This window comes from Meles meles, chromosome 9 (genome assembly GCF_922984935.1).
Source record: "Meles meles chromosome 9, mMelMel3.1 paternal haplotype, whole genome shotgun sequence".
NCBI classification, from domain to species: domain Eukaryota; kingdom Metazoa; phylum Chordata; class Mammalia; order Carnivora; family Mustelidae; genus Meles; species Meles meles.
The window spans coordinates 36492189-36514430 of NC_060074.1; the positions used below are offsets into that span (position 1 = coordinate 36492189).

General features: G+C 44.0%; 1 protein-coding gene and 1 pseudogene across 1 annotated transcript in view; one reads left to right on the forward strand and one right to left on the reverse strand.

The window, feature by feature from the left end:
- The window catches only part of COL4A4 (collagen type IV alpha 4 chain), a 124213-nt gene that overhangs the window by 80842 nt on the left and 21129 nt on the right, over positions 1-22242 (reverse strand). The window contains exons 5-7 of the mRNA XM_046019313.1: positions 3721-3855; positions 2639-2683; positions 1865-1981 (exon numbers count right to left, since the gene is read on the reverse strand). Of these exons, the coding sequence (XP_045875269.1) occupies positions 1865-1981; positions 2639-2683; positions 3721-3855 (297 nt within the window). The remainder of the gene's footprint in view (positions 1-1864; positions 1982-2638; positions 2684-3720; positions 3856-22242) is intronic.
- On the forward strand, positions 3026-3152 carry LOC123951201 (annotated as a pseudogene).

Consider the following 22242-nt stretch of genomic DNA (forward strand, 5'->3'; position numbering starts at 1 on the left):
TTAGTTTTTAAAAAAATTTTCCCTATGTATTTATAACTAACATGAAGAGAGTTTTTAATATTTTAACAAAACATATTAAAGGTCAAGGAACAATAGTAATCTTTCCCATTGGAAAGTTACGGTTACTTTGTATGGTGCCAGCTTGCATGGTCATTCTTAATGCCTCACACGACTGGGCAAAGCGAGGACTTACTATAAATGACGTGGGTCAAGGGAAAGAAAGCTGCGTTGCAAAAATGCCATTACAACAAACTTGATACAGTGGTCACCACAGAACGCCACGGGAAAGCTAAAATAGAAAACTCCCTCTCTTCCGAATGTTCATGGACACTCAGCAGAATGAGGTTAGAACCAATATGAAGATCTTAAGAAACGTGCATTCATCAGATTGCAGTTGAGCCTCCAAATGGCTGAGTCTGAAAACAAAGGGTGGTTGAGAAGCTTAACTACGGAAGATGGTTGTTGTTCTTCCTTGGTACTAAAGAAAGATATAAATTTGGAAATCATTTTTGAGTTCTGTGTTCAGATCAGTCCCAGTAGAATCGGGAACAAATGGAAAATGAGGAGAAAGCAGGGGATTACAGTGGAGAGGTTAAGAAATCCTTTAGAAGGAATGTTGGGAAATGGTATTTACAGGGAGGTGGAAAGGCTGCCCGAGTTCCAGAAAACCAGTTTTAAAAGGCCAAATCAACTCCAAACTTTATGGGAGAAAAAGGAAGAGAGAATGAAAGGAAATACTAGAGGTACAGGAAAGAATATTTCTTACTAAAGTCATATTTAAATAAAAGGCCATATTTTTTTCTTTTTTTTATAATTTATTTTTTTATTTTTTCAGTGTAACAGTATTCATTGTTTTTGCACAACACCCAGTGCTCCATGCAATACGTGCCCTCCATATTACCCACCACCTGGTTCCCCCAACCTCCCACCCCCACCCCTTTAAAACTCTCAGGTTGTTTTTCAGAGTCCATAGTCTCTTATGGTTCAAAAGGCCATATTTTTGAATAAAAAAATACCCAAAGGCCATAATGTTTTCTGAAGTGCTGGATATTGGCAACTGTTTCTGAACATCCATTCAAAATGCCTTCTATTTTTCTTACTGCATGATGGGGATGAGAAAGCCAAAACTACATTTCCCAGACCACTTTGCAGCTGGAATGGGACTTAGGGTCCACCTAGGAGATGGGCTTTGAGATTTGGAAGGCAGAAATGAGGAAGACATCCTCTTCCCAGTATTGTCATTTTTGCCAAGTAGGGAAGGTTAGAAACTTGAGTGTTTGTTTGCCGGTGTCTGGACGTGGGGGTGGGAGGCAGTGGTCAGGTGCAGGAGCAGTCTTCTGGCTGCTGGCTCTCAGCTAAGTGTGAAACCTTGAAATCATAGTCCCGCAGTCGCCCCTGAGTTCCCCTCCTCTAACCTTTCCGATATGTGTCAAATTCCCTATATGAAATACTTTCCTGTTTAGAATACGCAGAGGTTTAACAAGTCTGCAGTGAACCCTGAATGATAAACAATCTAAGTTTTGCTTCCTGACCTCCCTGCTCCTTCCCTTACTATCCAGTTCTCCATACAGCAGCCTAGAACATCTTAATGGAACATCCATCAGATCATACTGCTTCCTTCCTTGGAACCCCCCAGTGCCTTCCCATGGCATGTAGAGAAACTGCAGCCTCCTCCCACAGTCTGCAAGGCCCAAGAGCTCTGGGTCCTACACACCTCTCTGTCCTCACCCTCCAGCCACCCCCATTCATTCACTCTACTCCCAGCACACTTGTACAAACTCTGTTTCTTGAACACATCAAGCTCATGCCCACTGTAGAGCCCTTCACTTAAGATTCTGTTTAGGGTGAGTTGTGGGGGTCTTACTGGGGGGCCCCTTGGGCCAGGAACTCCTCTTTCTCCTGGAAACCCTGGATCACCTCCTGAACCATTATAGCCATGTATGCCAGGCTTGCCTCTGGATCCAGGAGGTCCTGGGTGCCCCTGTAAGAAACAAGCCGATAAGTAGGTGTTTTTGCAAGAATACTATAACACAACGTTTCTGCAATATGGGTCCCCAAATTATGACAGTTATGATTCACGTGTTATTGAATTTGTGAAAATTCTTTCCCACCCACAAGTACTATGTGACACTGTAAGAATATAGAGATAAATTTTAATATACCCCAGCTGAAATTAATTTAGTTTGGATAGTCGAAGAGATTTGGGAGAGCACCTTTTTAAAAATCCCTAGAAAGACTCTAATGGATTATAAAGCCCTTGAAACACATCCTCCTTCTTTCATTTGGTTTTCATAATAGAAATGAGAGATTTAAACCCTCTTCCTCTGTTAAAACTAACCAGCAAGGAAAAACTTTCCCTATGAGTATACACTTATTTCTAGAACATGGCAAGTACATGTAGTTTATGTTTTAGAATGTTTTTCTCTAATCTGTTTGAAAATCTTGCTTTTCAAGTAGTGTTTTAGTCTCAAAGTCATTAGGCAAATTGAAATGCAAGCAACCTTCCATGTACTACCAAAAGAAAAAAGAAGAGTTTGCCAAATAAATGTATATAGAGAGCTATAAAATGTGATTTTAAGGGCTTTGATGAGTGCCTTTCCCTTTAAAAAAAAAATGGAGAAAATTTAGGGATACTTACAGGTATACCATCCAAACCTGGAAATCCAGGAACACCAGTTGGACCCTAATGTCCCCGAAAACAAAACAAAAATATAAAAGTTATTAAAGTATTAGATTAACTGATTGATTACTTGAAAACATAAATAATTAATGACTTACTTAAAAAAAACTCTTAGCAGTCATTGTCACTTAATTTTTTTTAAAGACTTATTTGTTTGAGAGAGTTGAGGCGGGCAGAGAGAGAGAATCCCAATCTGACTCCCCACTAAGTGCAGAGCCCAACATGGGGTTTGATTGCTCAACCCCAGGACCGTGACTTGAGCTGAAACCAAGAGTTGGTCACTTAACCAACTGAGCTATCTAGGAGTCCCTTTTTACATGAATTAACTTAAAAGTCAACATTTAAAGCTTTGCGCAGTGGCAGTATCGAAGCCAATGAGGTTTATCCGAGGCGCGATTATTGCTAATTAAAAGCCAACATTTAAAAAAAGCTTTTGTACATTTTTTTTTAATACTTAGGAAGCCAACTTGGCAGCATCAGTTGAAAGAAAACATTCAATACCCTATATGCCAGAATTTCAACTTCTCAAAATCTGTCTCTTCAAGGGAAATAAACTCTTAGATGTAAACACAGGTCATTTACAGGATTGCTTTTGCACCTGGCATGACACAAAGGTGGGACAGGATCTCAAATTTACATCAACAGGGAATAAGTTATGGTTTTTATCTATATTATGGCATATTGTGCAGTATTTTTGAGAGAATAACTTTAATCTACATAAATTGATATGGAATGATCTCTAAGCCATATGGCTGAGTAAAAAAAGAAAGGCTCAGCATGATAAATATAGCATCTAGGTTTTTAGGAAAGCCATGAAAGAATACAGCTCTTCACTGGGGACACTCATGTATTTAAGTGCATAGAAAAGTCTAGAAAGGCATGCTCCTCGGGAACAGAGTTAGGGAATGAAGGCTGATTACGGAAGAGGAGTTTAGACTTAATTTATTATAAGGTGCTAGTAGGGACTACTTGTGATTATAAAAATAATGTGGCATAGTAACGCTCGTTGGGAAGAATCTCTCACTTAAGAAGAGTCTTACCTTATCACCTTTGTCACCTGGTGCTCCAGGAGGACCACTGTCACCTCTCATCCCTTTCTCTCCTGGAATTCCAATGGGTCCTGGCATTCCCAGGTGTCCAATAGGACCTTGTGGCCCCGGAGGTCCTGGCTGACCCTAAGAAGGAAGATTAAAAAGGCAGAGGGTTGGCTGTTTCTTATGTCTTCTAACGCAAACATGTTCCCTTGGCTGCCAGAAGACAAGAAAATTAGAGTTTGAGTAGAATTCTCGTCATAAAAACATAAATAATCTATTAATTACAAAAATAGGGAACATCAACATTGCCCTTTTCAATCTGAATTTAAGGCACACAGTAAGTCGAATTAGTCCATGTGTACACACACACACACACATGAACTGGTTGTAGTTCTCCTACAATTTTCATTCTGCCAATGACAGTTATAATTCTTGAGCTGTTTAGCAAAACAAGGAACTTGCAAAGACAAGGAAAAAAAATCAAAGCATCATTACCATTATGTTAGTGACACAAATCAAGAGTGGAGAAATCTGCCAGATCTTTTTGAAAAGTTCATATGGCTAATGATTTTTTTGCTCTTTTAGTGGAAAATGTTTCCTTTTTTAAGTTATTTGTATCTAATATCTATTTCTTAATTGGGAAGTAGACTCTACATGTCAATTTGTATTGGTGCAATCTGACTTTCCATGAACGAAAGGTCACCTCTTATTTTAGGTGAAGAAGTTTCATGAACTCAGTTCTCCCCCTGAACCCACAGTGGGTACATTTCCAGTACAAACACGAGAAAATTTCTGCCCCCTTGTTATCTGTCCTCCATTGCATTTAGACGGGCTAATGCACCAAATGGACATTGAGTCATCGCCCACTAGAAGCAGCACTGAGTCTCACAGCTCTCTCTATTCTGGAGTAGGGAAGACTGGTCTCAGAGAAGCACCCTCTCTGGGCCCCCCATGATTTGCTCCCTTCTCTGTCCCAGGCTCCCTTCTTTCTCTCTACAGTCTGTACATTCATAATTCCCTCTAGGACTGAAATTTTAAATATCATGGGTCTGAATAGCACCACTTCTATGTCTCAGCACAGACCTTTCTAACATCCAGATGGCTGAGCATATCCACCTGCCTCCTTGACATCTTCTTGGATATAATGGTACCTCCAACTTAAAAAAAAGATCCAAAATGGAATTCTTGATTTTATTCTGAAATTTAATCTTCTGTCAATCTTCCCGAACTACTCTTTTAATCCAGCCAGAGTCCTGGAGTCATCTTGTTATTCTTCTTTCTGCTACACCTACATTAAATCTATGATCAATTACTACCATTTCATTTCCAAAACAGATCTGGAACTCATCTCTTCACAGTCCCCCTTACTGCCACCCTGGTGCAGGCCAGCATCAAGACTATTGCTTTTGGCTCCTAAATTGCTCTCTAGTTTCCTCTTCCCCTCCCCTAGGCTTCTCTCCATAGGACAACCCAAGTAACACTGAAACAGATATCAGATCATGGCACTGTCCCACTTTTCAAAACCCTTCCTTTCCTTCCCACTGCAAGTAAAGTAAACCTCAAGCTTCCTCTCAACCTTCCAAGGTGTGGTCTTGGATTCTCCTGTACCCCACATTCACTACTTGCCAGCCAGCTCTAGGAGCTTTTCTTTGGCTCTGCTTTCCCTCTGGACTGCTCCTTCTCTAGATTTCCACTTGACTTAGATCTCCCCTATACTGCCACCTGCTTAGCGGGGCTTCCTTGACCCCTGGCTTCTCCCCCGACTCCATGAGGTCGGATCTCCAATCCAGTGCACCCTCATTAGCCTGTCCATTTCATTCTCTGCATCTTTAGCATTTCCTATTTTTCAGTTACCTGCTCATCAGTTGGTTGGCTCTCCAGTTAGATATTAGTGCTATGAGGACAAGGGTATTTGCTCACCAGTTAAGTCTTCCCTCTACCATCTATCCCTGATTTTGGCTCAGGAAATCCCTTCTAAGTGAATACAGGATAGATGGACTGTCAATGACTATGGTCCCAGGCTTGTGGTCCAACCTGACCACCAGCCACTTTGGACACACTCTACCTGGATTCAGTGTGGTTAGGAAAGTGATTTTTGAACTTTGAAAAAGGCAATTCTATCAACTATCATCTGTGTGACATATAAAATGATACTATACACTCAAGCTTACTTACTTTTCATAAAATAATCAACGTATGAGAATAGTGAGGCTACTTGAATGAACTTAAGAATCTAAAATCAGAGTTTCTAAATGATACTTCCAGCTTTGGCACTCAATCTCTGTCTATAACTTAATTTGGGCAGAAAGTATCTTAGATTCATATGTTGTTGTTGTTTTTTAATAGCTCACTTTGCAATCCGAAGACAACACCCTTACATTAGATTTTTTTTTTTAAAAGCTTTATAATGAGGGGCGCCTGGGTGGCTCAGTGGGTTAAGCCTCTGCTTTTGGCTCGGGTCATGATCTCAGGGTCCTGCAATCGAGCCCCGCATTGGGCTTTCTGCTCAGCGGGGAGCCTGCTTCCCCCTCTCTCTCTGCCTGCCTCTCTGCCTACTTGTGATCTCTCTCTCTCTGTTTGTCAAATAAATAAATAAAATCTTAAAAAAAAATAAAGCTTTATGAGAAGTTTACAATAAGGTTTCCACCGATGCAAGGTGATATATCTGCACAGCACATGCACTGTGGTGTCTAAGGTATTCAACTGTATTGTCTAACAAGCTTCAGAGCCCATGCTGTAGTTTACCAGTTTGAAACCACTCTTGGTATTCATTTAAAGTCAGGATGTTCACCAGTAAATTTTCGTGCTTCTTAAAATTTTCCAAAGATGTAAGAAAAATCATGTTGTATCCCTTTGCTCCACCAAAGAACATTCTCATGATTCAGTGAACAAGCACATCTTGGTACGTGGAGAGAAAAGTCGGATGGATTTCGGGAGATATCTGCTCAGTTCAGATCTCAAACCTCTGGGCAATTCTGAATTACTGGTGCTCAACTCCAATCGGGACCACATACAAGAATACAGGGCTGCCCCTCTGGTGTGCAGGGACCAGGAGAAATATTTTTTGGAGAGTCTCATCTATATGAAAATCAGTGTGTCAGCACTATTCTAGTGATCTAATCTCCTGTGATCCCATGAACAAAATTCCACAAGCTGGCAAGTGGGAGTATTCTGTTAGGTGGCGGGGCTCCTGAAACATGCCCAGCCATGCAGTCCCAGACCAGTCATAAACATGAACCCCCGAGCTCCTCGTGAGGTGAATCCTGTATAGGAAGAAGGATCTAAGAGCACCCCTTAAAACAACTCTCTAGGCCCAAGATGGAGCCCAGGTTCCATGTGAGCAAACCGAAACTTAGATAACTTCCGGGTCCCTATAAATGCTTGGGTTGACCAGACACACAGTATTTCCAGTCTGCCAATCCCTGCACACCAAGCCAACTCTGGGGTCTATACATATTACCCTGTGCCTTACTCATTTTCAGTTGTTCTCTTCCTTGTTCCTTACTCTTTAACCCATAAAACTTCCTGACTTCTGCCCATTTTGCAGTTCCCTGGATTCTCAGGAATTCACGGAGTGTTAAAGTTTGTATCACAATTGTCTTCTTTAATCATTTTTAATGACTTTGAAGGGGGAAAAAAGACTCTGGGACCCAGCCAGCCCCAGTCTACACGTGACGAGTCACCTTGGACAATGCTGCTGACTTGGCCAAGCCCAGACACAGGACAGATGGCTGGGGCCCGGCCTGGGGCTTGGGGCCCCTGGACACAAGCTCTGTGTGCCCTGGTCTAAAGACAATAATGACAGAATATTCACAACATTTTTTGTGATAACAAGCAAAACTGGAAACCCTATAAAAACCTTCCCAAATGAGATTAATAGAATAGATTATGGTAACTTCACACAATCAAACACCATACAGCCTGTCTTAGCCTGGGTGCCCCAGAAACAAAGCATAGGACAAGAAGTCAATGCAAACCACTTGTCTGAGATTCAAAGGACATAGGGTTGTGACAGAGATGTGGGGATGTGACAGAGAAAATGGAAGGCAGGCGATCAGGGTGCAGAATCAAGCCAGTCACTGGGGACAGTTAGGGACCATGAGAACAAGCCCCAAGTGAAAAACATTATGTACCTGGGGCGCTTTCTGTTGGCTGTTATTGCTAAACCACTTCTCTTACAGAGAAGAACCAGGACCAAGCCCCATACACAACCTTGACTGGAAACAGAAGCTCCATGACCCTGAAGACCCTGCTCCAAAAGCACCAATGAGCTGCCTGAGTTGACTGCCAGTACCAACTAATCAGGACGATGCTCTGCCAACCCATCAGGATGAGGCCATGCCAGCCAATCAGCACAAGGAACCAATCAGGAAGAGACATTGTCCCCCCTTTCCCTCATTAGCGGAGTGATTGGGAATTTTCTCCAGATAAGCAGGGTCTCCCTGTCTCTTGGAGAGGCCAGCCTAACCACACTCTTGGTTGGTGCTGAGTCTCCCTTTGGCTCAAGCTGCAATCCCAAGAAAGTCTTGCCTGTGCCTTTGATTTGGGGGTCCAGCCTCGTCTGTATAGTCAGACCAAGAATCTGACTCCGGTAACTTGACCGGTGGATCACTGGAGCTCACCCCAGAGCGGGCACTCGGGAATCAGGGTAGAATACACACCTCAGAGTGATCCCACCCAAGAGCGAGGGAATAGCAGGGTTTACCTCCTTGCTGGAGGACCACGGTGGTGGGTGGGGAGTGCCAGCTGCCAAGCAGGCAAATGGGGTTCTGACACAGCCTGCAAAGAGATGCAGAGACCGGCAGCTGGAGACCCCAGAGGGGAGCACAGAAGAAACAGGCCTGATGGAAATGTGGAAGGCCTGAACATCAAAGAGAGCAGGCAAGGCTTTCTGAGCTGACACAGCTCACCCTTGTGATTCTCATGAAGTAGACACAGTGACCGAACACCCAGGCTCTGTAGACAGGCCTCTGGATTTGAGGCCCAGGCCCACCAGCTGGGTGACCCTGGGCACATTTCTTACCCTCTCTATTCCTCAGCTTCTTTCTCTGTCAATGGCTGGTGGACGTAAGAAGAATAATGCGTGGCAAATGTTTATGGCATAGTGCCCGGCACATCTATGCTAACTATTGTACTACTATATTTATAATATTATTATAATTATTATAATATCTATTTAGTTCGTTGTTCAAAGGGGGAAAACAAGTTGCATGTTTTATCTTACCTGTCCAGAAACAAATGGACAGACATCTTCTCTAAATGCATGTTTATAAACGTACATTTCTTGAAGGATATACAAGAAATAACATTTTGTCATGCCTCAGGAGCGAAAATGCAAGCCAGAGCAATGTTACCATTTACCAACAGCAAATATGACCTTTCTAATAAAGACTAACATCTCTTTCACCATGAAGTCACCTACTCAACAAATATTATCAACAACCTTTATCACCTGACTAAACTTTGCAAATCAAAAATCATTTGAACTGGCCCTTCTCTTCATGCTTTTTCATCATCATAGTAACAGCTACTATTTATTGAATTTCCATAAAAATACTAAAAGCTTAGAATTTTCAAGGAAGCTTAAATCTATAAATATGCATTATAAGACAGACAACAATAAAATATGAAATGTAATTATACAGAAACAAATCATTTGGGGGCATTTTGAGGGCATATCAATTTAAATATTGCACAAAATGTAAACAACAATCTAAAAAAATAAATAATGACTTCAGCTACTTCTTAAAAAAACCCTGTGTTAATTGCTCTTACTTGGTAAGATTTCCTGAATATAAGACTCAGGAAATTAACTGCTTTTTCATTAAGTTTGGGAATTATCTTTTCATCTTACAGGTAATTTACAAAAGAAAACTCCTAAATTACCTTTTGTGAATGTTGTACTTTACAATAATGTAACATTTAGAAACAACAAAATATACGTTTAAACATAAAAGGGTAACTGAGAAAGAGAGACAGTCAATTAACTGCCTATAAATCTCCTTAATGTGTTTTATTCTGGACGTGCAAGACTGGATCCGGTGAGCTAATGGAACTTTAGGGAGAGAAAAAAAAGGAGTGGAAATGTTTCCCATGGTGGTAAGAATAATAAAACACTGCTCAGTATATAAATGGGTCCTGATTTGAGAAGTTGCCATCTAAAATGCTTTTAAAATAAAATAAAACAAGGAATGCTTATTTACATTATTCATCTCTGAACCGCGTGTCCTTCCTCACTGCCCCCTCATCCTGGCCCTGATCTGTTACACTGACTTCCTTGCCCTTTCTGAATAAGCTCTGTTCTTCCACAGACTTGGTATCCTGTCCCAGAAATGTCCCTCTCACTCCTAAGGTTACCTCTTAGCGCTCCCATGGAAAGACTTTCCAACCTCCTGTCCTCCCCTCACACATCCTTCAGAACTAGATGGTTCTCGAAGATGCTTCTATAATAACACCCCTCGCCTATTACAGTGACAATCTCTTTATCCTTCAACCCCACAACTGCTAACCATGAACTCCTGGAGGGCACAGGCTATGCATGCGCCCAAGACTATGATGATAGAAGGACAATAAATACTTAATAAAATATGAACAGTGAAATAGTCAATGATTCCACACTGAGGTGAGCAGAGCACAACCCCACAACATGAGCAATGGCCCTAATTGCAATGATATTTGTAACTTCTTCTTGAGATAAAACACAGTGATGTTATACCATCATTTCAACCATATTAAATGGCAAATATAACCCCTACTTTATAGGTGGAAAAACTAGCTTAAAGTATTAAATGCTTACTTATTTACAGCCACTGGGGAAGACTGTGGTTTGTTTTGCTTTTAGTGTTGTTTTTATTTTTCACATTAATAGGTAATTCATTATAGGATAAATTTTTAAAAGAAATACACTAAACCTTGTATCACAATATTAAATATGTCAGAAAGCTGCTCATGAAATTTTTCCAAACACCAGTCTTTGAAATAGTCATTGCTAGTTCATCTAATTTGAGTAAATAATTTATCCACAGCAATGTAGAGGATAATTCTAATCTCCTTAAACTATTTCATATTTAAAAAGGGGTCAGTTAAAAAAAACTATAAAGTACAAGTAAATATTTGAGCTCACTCATATATAAGGCTATAATGGAATTAACTTCAGGATGAACAGACATAAATAACAAGCTTGTAAGAGATGTTTCTATAACTAGAGGATCATTAAATAATCTAAAGAATTTTGCATCTTTAAAAAAGAATTTTAAAGAAATATTTTGCTCCTAACCACGTGCCCTTCACCCATGAACAATAACATGATATGCAGTGGATTGCTACACTGGATTCAGGCTAGCAAAAAGGAAAAAAGAAATGCCCCATGTAATAACTAACTGACTTTCAGATGTAGTTTCCCTGATGTATCTACTGATCTTTCTTTCTTAATTTCTTAATTTTTTTCTTAATTTCCTTCCTTCCTTTCCTTCCCTTTCCTTTTTTTAAATTCTTTTTTCTTTTGTTTTGCTACTGTGTGCACAGAAATGCCTCTGTGGCTTATGACTTTCAGTGAGAGACAGCGAAATCAATAAAGATTCCCTGAATCCAGGAATGACAGTCCTCTTGCCCACTGAGGAACCTGCGGAATGCCCTGTGATGCCACAGGTCATCTTCTTCATCCTCGCTGATGGCCTGTCATCGGACCTGCCCTCCCTGCCTCCCTCCTGAGGCTGCCAGGAGCAGTAGGCTCCCAGGCCAGCTGTTCAAAGAGCGGACGAAGGTGATCGGAGCAGACAGAGTCACTGGGTGACTCTGCGGCCAGGGCATTCCTTTAGGATTCTGTCACCTGTGAATCATCTCTGTCAGGCACAGCTCTTGAGCAGGGTGAAGATCAAATCATTATGATTTCACAACTTGGTAGAACAGATCAATAGATGAGAGAATACATACATTTTTAAAAACCGAAATCTTCCAACTCAGCCTTTTGGGCTGCCACTGATGTGCTTGCTCCCAGGGAGCAAACCCCTTGGGGAATGACAAAAATCTAAGAAACTTGTCATGTTAGCAGTATGAGGTTTGGGAGAAATAACGACAGAGAGACAACTACAAGCCCATATACACTCAACTTTGTCTGTGACAGCTCTCTGTTCCTTCCTAACCAGAAGCTGAATCAGTGCAAAGAAGAACAAATGCATGTTTGTCCGTTCATTCATTAGTGAATGAACAAATGACTATGAAAGAAGTTTTTATTACACTAATTACATACACATTTCCAAATCACCCTTGGGCTCTATGACCATGACAGTGATCATCAAAGTGTCCAGGAAGGGAAGGAATTTGTTTATGGAGTCTGGTCGTGTGCCCGTCACTCTCCAGACCTTGCTTCATTTAAGCCATCCACCAATACTGAGAAATGTGAATTAGTAACCCCAGATAGAGGAGAAAAGTCTATTGAGCGGTATAACTTACTCAGACACCCATACCTAGTAGGCTTGCCTCATACCTGCATCAGTCAGTCGCTCCCCAAACCACTCCTCTTCCCACACCTCAGCCTGGCACAGTGGAGGGTCCCTCCACCAACCCCCACTCACACCACACCTGCCTGTCCATGGCCTCCAGCCTCATCTTATTTTTAAACTTAAAAGAAAATTATCCCAATGTACTCTATATTCTTTTGTAAAGTTTCTTTAGGAAACAGCAATATTCATCAAATTAATTAAAGGCCTCTATTTTTGTCATTCTCACATCCTGTCAATCTCAAAACTGTTTTCTAGATCCTTCTTGAACCTTCCTCCCTCACACTCCTCACATGAGAAGCCAAGCACATCACTCCCAAACTAGCTTCCCTGCCCCCCTCTTCCCAGACCCAAGAGATGGCAACATTTTCCTTCCGTCTGTAAGCTCACCACATGGCTGTCTGCTTTCCCTCGCTCTCCATGTCTACCCCGTGGCCAAGGCCACCCTCCTCTCCTTGACTTAAATCTCATGTGTCTTACTGTCATTCCCCTGCAGAGACTCCCTGTCCTGGTCTTGCCATCTTGCATGGGCTACCTAAGCACCAGCCTCCCTCCCTTCCTTCACGCTCGGCTTCCACACACTTCTACAGACAACTGTCAACTCCTCTGCAGTCTTCTCTTGCCCCTGTCACTGCTTTCATCACCCCCTATAATGGGGACAGTCTGCCCTTCACCAACCCAGCCTAACCTACTCCCTGTCATTTCCACACCTACACCTTCTGCTCCAATCACACGTAGGCCTCCCGTTTGCCTGAAGCAATGGCAGCCTTTCTCCATCTGTAGCTCAGATTCAACCTTCCTCCAACCCAAACCATCATGGTGGTGGTGGCAGGGAAGACACTTGTTCTAGGCACTGACACAGCACCGTGAATTCGTCTCATGAAATCCTTACATCCATAAAGCAGAAAGCCACCCTATAACTCCTTTTCTGTTTCCCAAATGACATAACTGAGGCTCAGAGAGACAGAGACCACTTGATTATTGCCTAGGGAAACGAAAATTTGAACTCAGGTCCTCAGACTTCAATTGTTTCTTCTCTTTCCACCCCAGTTCTGATCAATCTCACTGTTGCACAGACCTTCTGTCCATCCTAAAATAATACCTAAAAAAACTCATCACCTATTTTTCATTATTGTTTCATGCACGTTAGTTTAATGAATATCTGCTTGGGGTGATGTCTTCTGGTAAGCTTTTTGGGGCCAGGGATGCGTGTACATTTTATTACCACTCCAGAACTGTGGCCACTGCCTGGCACGGTGTAGGTTCTAAACATGAGCTCAGGGAATACTGAATGGATTAAGATTTTCTGATTCAAAGGCACAATTCAGCGCCACCCGTCCTGCCTTTCCCAAGCTTGGCTGTAATTCAATGAGTGATCCACTAGGTGACACTAGAGCCTCACCTAAAGCCTCAACCAGGCCTCCAATGCGTAACATCGATCTTTAATTAAGGGCCACCAGGTCTCCCCCTATAATGGGACAAAGTGCTGGATATCACGAAGGGTTATGAAAACAAATAACGAAAAGGTGTTATTCAAGGAGTACAGTCCAAGGAGACTGGACTGCGGTGGCAGTGTCTTCCTGTACCTTCTGATCACCTCACTTGTTAATGAGAAGATCAACTGGTCCATTCAGCCAGGAGTAGCACGGACTTGGGATTCCCAGCCGTGTTCTTGAGAGGCTGTGTGGTGCGGTGGAAGGAACCCTGCTCTGAGAACCAGAAAACAGGGCTTCGCTGCTGAGCAATAAATAAATCACCTCTTGAATCTGGTTACTGAAGAGTGCCTTCCCCATCTTTAAGAATGGCGGAAGAGCAGCCCGGCATACCTCTGCTGCGGGAACAGAGCTGTGAGACAGTGTGGGGAGCTCCCAGTGGCCTCCCTGAGGAGCTGGAACCAGCTGACCCCTGCTCTGTTTTCTCAGTATCCCTGCACCTTTTCCTCTCCGTGTTCTTCTCCTGTGTCTTCCGTGCCCACGCCCTTCCTCCTGCTGCAGAGAAGCCCCTAGGAGCTCCACAGGGCTGCCCTGGCCTCTTCTCACTTTCTTTTGGGAAAACTTGACCTTTTCCATGGAGTTAATGGCATCCAATGCTGAACAACCAACCCCTCAACCTCCCTCCCTAGCCCAGACTTCTGTGTGGAGCCCTGACCATATTCAACTGACCTCCAGCTCTACAAATCCAAAATGGGACTTGTAGACCCACGATCATGCCCCGCAATGTGCTCCTTGGTCATACAGCACTCCCTATACAGCTGTTCACACCTCACTGCCTACCTCCACTGTCCTCCTCGTTCCTATCCATCCTGCCTCCCGAATATCCCTGCCACCCATCTGCTTCCCCGACCTCTTCACGCACCCCCTTGCTAAGCAACCATCCTCTTCAAAATCCTTCAGAGAGAACCTGTGCCTGCTTTTCCCGCTGCACCTTGTGCCCCTTCCTCCCTCACCTACTACAGCCAAAGCTTTCTAGCTCCTTATGATTCCTCAAACATGCCAGCCCGTCTCCTTCTCCCTTCAGGACCGAACAGAGGCTGTTCTCTCAGCCCAGACACTTGCAGTGGGCCGAATGGTGTCCACAAGAAGATATGTCCACATCTTAACCCCGGGGTTTGTGGAAAGCCCGTGAGATGGCAAACGAGGTACTGACATTAAGGACCTTGAGAGGAGGAGCTGGTCCTGGATTATCTGACGGGTCCTGGGACACAGAGGAAGATTCGTCACAGATAGACAAAGGAGAAGGTGGTGCAGTGTGCAGACAGAGGTTGGAGTGATAGGGGCACAGGCTAAGGAATGCTGATAGTCGCCACAGAAGCTGGAAGAGGCAGTGGATGGAGCCTCCCTTCTTGCCTGTGGAGGGAGTATGGCAATGGCAACACCTTGCCTGTGCCCTTCTGGCTCGAGAACTTGTGAGAAGATATGTTTCTGTGGTTTTAAGCCACCAAGCATGCGGTAATTTGTTGTGGCTGCCCTAGGGACTGACAGGACATGCTGCCAGGCCATCACTAGATGGCCTCTGATTCCACTGCTGTCTCTGCCCCACCCGCCCGCCACCCGCTCTCATACAAAACTGAATTAGGGCATCAAGTTATCCCAGGGAGAGATCCTTGCTTTCTGTCTGTTGTTCTTACCCTGATACCCCCCAAGTTCCTAACAGTGCCTGGCACTCCTCGGGCACCCAGAAATAATGGCCGAACGTGCATCTCGGTCCCTTCTGCTGGTCTCTGAGTTCCAGGCCACAAGGACCTTTCTTACTCATCAAAGCCTCGAGATGGCGGCCGGGGGGGGGGGGGGGGGGGGGGTGGGGGGGGGGGTGGGGGGGTGGGTTAATGCTCAATGACTATGAATGAATGGGATGAATGAATGGCCATCTGCTGAATGAATTGCAGATGAGCTCCTAGGACAGAGGAATGAAAAAAATTAGCACCTTTGAGACACAGCTCTTTCCTCTGGGGATTTCTTGGCAACTTACTAAAAATAGTATTTGAAAGGAGAAATCTACTTTAACTTTCTTTGTAATTCAGCATTTTAATTAATTTAGCCAGATGTTACCCTTGCCCTAGAGAAGTTTTCTAGAGCTACAAATAATGTTTCCTGTTTTCCTGCAGGGGATATGGCCTGCTTCGGGAAGCACCTGTATTGCTGGCCCTTATTTCTCACCACCAAAAAGACTGTCTCCCCTTTGGCAATGACCTTGATCCTCTCAAGTTCAGCGTAGTCCCCACATTTGCTGAGCTCTGCGGCCGCCTGGCCTCAGCTCATGCTGGGTCGCAGAGCTCAGCAGTCTTCGTTGCTATGGAATTGAACTCCACATGCGGAGGTCAAAGGCTCTGCTGCAAATCACTGGCCATTTAATGAGGTGACTGATCAGGGCAGATACGCCAAAACCTACCTTCACAACCACACTGCCACTAGGACTCCCCGGTGAGCTTCGGCACACCTGGCCTGTTCGGAAAAACAACATGTTCTACCACACAGTAGCCAAATATAAGCTGGTTTTCTCTCCTGCCTTCTCAAGCACAAATGCTAGATTTAGAGAGTGAGCTCTGTCAGCATACCGAAAGCCATGTTAGTTAGTTGGAGTCATTCTTGTACATGGACACAAGCTACCACTGTAACTTCTACCACTATGATTATGAATAGACCAAATAGTATAAAATGATAGACATGTATCCTCACTCTCCCCACTTGGCTTCCACGCCCTGCTCAGAAATACTCCCTCCCGCCTCTGCAACTGAAGATCTATTCTGTTCACTTCGGCAAATTTTTCATTCTTCGGAAATCAAGGTTATTATTCCTGACAGGGGAACATTTAACAAGCAAAGCCAAAGTCGTAAATAGCTGGTGAGCTAGACTGTACCAGGGAATCTGTTCGGTAGGCACTGTATTCTCTCAAGCTCTGGGTCCTGATGCCTTTCCATGACACATGCACTGTCCAGCTCCCTGAGGTCCCCAAGGCCAATATCCCTTCCCAGGGCCCCTCACTAGAGTTACCTGCTGGCCCCGGAAAGCCCCTGAGACTTCCCTCAGGCATGGCTTCATTTCTCAGAGAATTCTCCAATAGAGACAACATGAGCTAGGGAGGACGTTTTTGGAAGAGAAAGATGTGGAAGGAAGAGAAGAAAGCAAGAGAAGAAAGCAGAACCAAAAATCTAAGGGGTTGGTGACAGATCAAATTTGTCAGTTGTCACTGGAATCAGCCTACTCCAAAATATAGCATAAGTGAGTTATGGGAACTTTGGGATCTAAAACTAATTGCTCTGTACCATTTATCAGGCGACAGTGTACTAGAATACAGCTGTGTGAGGGATAAAGAGATAGAGTTCTAGAACTTTGTGTGCAAATAATTTAACAATGAAAAATGTTAATAATTAAAATCCCCCAAGCAAATTCCATTTTTATCATGGAATGCAGGCTCTTAGGAGTGTATGGGACAAATGAATGAGATTGTGGGGAAAAATACTTGTACATTTTTTGTGATTTAAAATTCCCATAGGAAACACTGATTTGCTAATGTGTGATTTTAGCTTCCAAACCGCAAAAACTAAGACAGTTCTTGAGTTTTAAGCTCTTTGACCCCTTGTATAAAACCCACCAAATTATAAAGTTCTTACTATAACAGTTAACAGTTCAATAGCTGCTAGACTCCCTTGAACAAAAGACAGTATGGATATATATTTTATTCTGGAAAAAGCTGGAGAAAGAGTTTTAGTATCCTTCTAGTTACTAAAGTGGAACTTGTAAAAGGTCCTATCCTATTCTGTAAAGACACGTAATTTCCCCTGCAAGGAGGCAACCATCAAAAACGTGAAGATTCCTCCGTAGAAATTAGTAAAGAAAACTTTAAAATCTTGCCCAATACCACCTCATTCATGTCCTTAAAGAGGGACTACCATGAGGTTAGGGGAGATGTTAGGGCATAGTCGCAAAATATTTTGGAAGCCGATTATATAGCTGTTACATGTAAAAGGCCACGTCCACATCACAGAACCTGAGGCTGTTAGGGCTGGGAGGGACAGGATCAGCCCCACAGGACAAACACTTATTTCCCAGCTGAGACTCTGAACCCCAAAGAAGAAGCCATAGGCATTCCAATCTCCCACCCTCCACCTGGAGCTCTTTCCAGGATGGTCCTGAGCCCTTAAAGGGCTGTGTTTGCTGCCATTGCTCAAGGCACTTATTTCTAACCCTTCCTGAAACCACAAGGGAATTTGAATTTACATGAGTTTATGCATTTAGTAACAGGCTTAAGGATGTATGTGTGTGGGTTTGGGGAGGATTGGGGTGAGGGGCTCTCTGCTAACTCTGATCTCCCCCTTCAGATATGGTAGGTGTCCCTGCAGGCATGCTCTAGGACAGCATGGCTACCCACCCAGGCTCCCGATCCTGCCCAGGCTGGAGTCTGGTTTTAACGTATTTGATTTATGACTAACTGCCTTAATGTGCCATGTAACGTTATCATCTCGAAACAGTACAAGAAACTGACCCCCAGTTCTTAAGGGGTGAAACACAAGTAAGCAGCTTCAATTCTAGGGTGTCCACTGTGGGCCAGGAGCCAACATCAACACTGTACGTGTGTCCATACAAGCACCTTGAAGGAGGGCGTGCTTATGATCTCAGCAAGAGGGTCAAGGGCATCCATGCTCACACCAAACAGAGCTGCAGGTCCAGGTACGAGCAGTATGAAGGAAGGGAACGGGGTCCCCACCAGGGGCATCAGCACTGGCTGGGGGGAGTTTGAGGGGATGCCTTGGGAGGGTTGGGGTCTCCACAGAGCTCCTCTGGGGAGGGCAGGAAAGACAGAGGCTGAGGGCAAGCGGGAAGACATTCCAGAAAGGGGTAGGCAGGTGAGAAGGTTCAGATTAGGCTCAAAGGAGTGAGTGGCTCAACAGATGCAGCTGGGGCCGGGGCGGGGGGCGGGGGAGGTGGTGTGAGGGGGCGAAAGTAAAGAAGCAGGGATGGCTGGTGGAAAAACACGGTGAAGCTAGACTAGGGGCCTCCACGGTCCATGGATGCAGCTGAACTTCACTTTGTCAGAACTGTCCGTCCTTGGTTCCCTGCCTTGGATACACCCCAGCTCCACCTCCAACTCCCACGTGGGTCTCCGGTTCCAGCCCTAACCCCTGTCTTTCCAGGGCACGGGTCCAGCCTGGCTTCCCAGCAGTTGCTCCAGACGCAGCAGTTCTGATCGGGGTTTAAACTACTCACTCAGGCATTCACCCCGAAAAGGGGAATACTTTCCTTCTGAGGAATGCCTGACTCTGCCACTCACGGGCTCTGCCCCCTTAAGCGGCTCCTCAACCCTCTGAAACTGGATCTATTCCTGTTTCTCTAGGCCCCCTTGAGCTGTCACCGCAGCCCCGAGATGGTATGTGAGTTGGCTGACTGCTGAGCCCTTGGGGGCCCTCACGCCCATACCACTTCCCAGTTAAGCACAAGCCGAGCTCCCAGACTCCCAGCTGGAAACCGCCGCCAGCAACTCGCAGCCTGTGCGTGGGGGCCGTCTAGCTGGAAAGGGCAGAGGTGGACCGGTGTGCATTCTGCTCTCCCTGACCACCCAGGAACGGGGACACGGACGGCAGAGTGTGGCCCTTTCCGTCAGCCCTCGCAACCCCTGGCACCATATGCTGTGTGATGGGACGCCAGGTGCGTTGCTTGTGACTGCCAAACATCCCAGGAAACACAAGAGAAAGGACTAATGGTGGGAATACAAGGAAACCAAGGCTCAGGTGCCCCGAGCTCACAAAGTTATGATGAAGGTCTGGTGTTTGAATCTGAGCATCATCATCCTCTCGAGATTGCGGGTCAAACGCTGCAACTGAAGTCAGCTACCAGGGCCGGGCTCCTGCCTCTTCCACACACTAGCAAGTGGAAATTCAGGTGCTTTGCAGGGAAACATGAAACTATGTGTCAAAGCAGCCTCACAGAGCTGTGGCAGCGTTCCAGCTGGGTTTCCCAACCTCAGCACAGTGGGCATTTGGAGGGGGGGTAAATTTTTGGGGTAGGGGCTGGCCCGTGTGTTGCAGGTGCTGAGCACCACCCTGGGCCTGTACCCACTAGACACCAGTAGCGCCCTCCAACCCAGCTGTGATAACCAAAAAATCTCTCCAGACATCACTAAATATCCCCACTAAAAATAACTCTCAGCCTCATTTAAATCAGAGCTTTATCCAAGCAACTGTTCCGCTTTGTTTTCTGGTGCCCCCGTCCCCTTCCTCTCCTAAAGCTGATCGATCCATTTTTCTTGGGTCTCAAACTCAAAGGGTCTTAATATTATGCACTGGTTTCTTTTTCTTCTTATTTACATGGTCTTCATATGTTTTTATTAAAATATTTCACATAAAAAAAATTAAAAAATAAAAAAAATAAAATATTTCACATGAAATCCAGGCTTCCCCCACGCCCAAATAACGTGTACATTTATGTAAAAGAGGCTTAAGTACTTCCTAGTTTGCTAGCTTTAGACGTCCTTGCTTTTTAAAAGAATTTTTTATTGAGCTATGATTGACATATAACATTATGTTAGTTTCAGGTATAGAGCATCAAAATCTGATACATGTGTATATTGCAAAAGATCACCATGAGGCATTTCCTTAGCATCTCTCATCACACAGCTACTGTTTTGTTTTGTTGTTTTTTTTCCTTTTCCCCTTGGGATGAGAACTTTTAAGATCTACTCTCAGCAACTCTCAAATATACAAAACAGTATTATGAACTACAGTCACCATGCTCTGCAGTATTTTCCCAGGACTTATTTATTTTAAAACCAGAAGTTTGCCTCTTTTGTTTTTAAATTATATCATGAAGGCAACTTGGAAAACCTCAAGATAAATTCTGAGTGCCAACGTTTGGGAAGTACTAAAGAAACAAAGCGTCTTGAACAGAAAGGGACTTGCCATAGCAGAAGCTCAATAGGGTGGCAGCTTTCAGGGAGACAGCTGAACAGAGGAGCCTCTGACATTGCCCATGCATTGTGTGCAGATGAAGTGAAGCTGTGGGGAAAATACAAGGTCCCTTCTCTTAGGAGATGTTTTGCATCCTTGTAGACTGATCTTTACTGAATTGTGCTTTTTGAATGTCATGCTCTGTAGGATTGATGTGGACACGTTCCAACAGAATCATTGCTCTGACTCAAAAGAACTGAAGTTTCTGAAGCATGCTCTTTTCTTGTAAGATTGTGGGAGTATTTTAAATCAGAAGAATTGTTTGATCTTATGCTCCAACACAAATGAGTTAGCGGGCGGCCAATTGCTGCTGTCAGAATATAAGGGAGAAGTCCATAAATGTTCAAATGACCTGAAACACAGTAGCTAAGAGGTCTATTATGCATGGCAGGATAGAGAATCTTGCACAGTCACCCAGGGGGCCATCCCGGGTGGACTTGATCAAGACCCTCAACCTCTCTGAGCTTTGATCTTCTGCCCCGCAAATGCAGCATGATAAGATGGTAAGAGAGTTGTCATGAGGAGCCAGAGAACTGAAGAGCTTTCAGAACACAGAACAGTGCCTGACACAGGAGAAGCAGATATCACTTCAACTATAGAATTCTATTCCATGTGATCTCAATAGATATTACCCAAAAAACGGTCTTATAGTCAAAGGTCCAGATATACCACTCTAAGTAAGGTTAAACAAGCCTTCTTTCCCCCCTCACTGCAGTACTTCTCAGAGCCTTTAAAATGCTGATATGCTTCATTTATTCTTCTCCTATCCCCCTAACCCCCCATGTTGCTTCTCCATGTCCTCATATCAGGGAGATCATATGATAGTTGTCTTTCTCCGATTGACTTATTTCACTAAGCATGATACGCTCTAGTTCCATCCACGTTGTCGCAAATGGCAAGATTTCACAAAACAAACCGGGGGTTGCTGGGGGGAGGTGGGATTGGGAGAGGGGGAGGGGGCTATGGACATTGGGGAGGGTACTTGCTATCGTGAGTGCTGTGAAGTGTGTAAACCTGGCGATTCACAGACCTGTACCCCTGGGGATAAAAATACATTCTATGTTTATTAAAAAAAAAAAAAATTTGGAAGGGGAGGCGAACCATAAGAGACTATGGACTCTGAAAAACAACCTGAGGGTTTTGAAGGGTCAGGGGTGGGAGGTTGGGGGAACAGGTGGTGGGTAATAGGGAGGGCACGTTTTGCATGGAGCACTGGGTGTTGTGCAAAAACAATGAATACTGTTACGCTGAAAAAATAAATAAAATGAAAAAAAAAGTCAAATAAAAGATGCATAAATAAAAAAAAAATGCTGATATGCAACCTGAGTTTTAAGATGGTGGTGACCAAGTATGGACCATTTGACATGAGGACCCTTTTTGCATAAGGCAGTTCACAAGACTAGAAAACACTGGGTGAATCACAGCTTGCATTTCCAAGCATGACACGTAGTGTAATATAATTGGGATCTCTTATCAGGATACACAGAACTTTAATTGTGAAACCTATCAACACTGACAATTACCAGAACATGCTAAGAATCTGTGACTCCTTAGTATGAAGCATTCACAAGGGCTCAAATTCCAGTATGC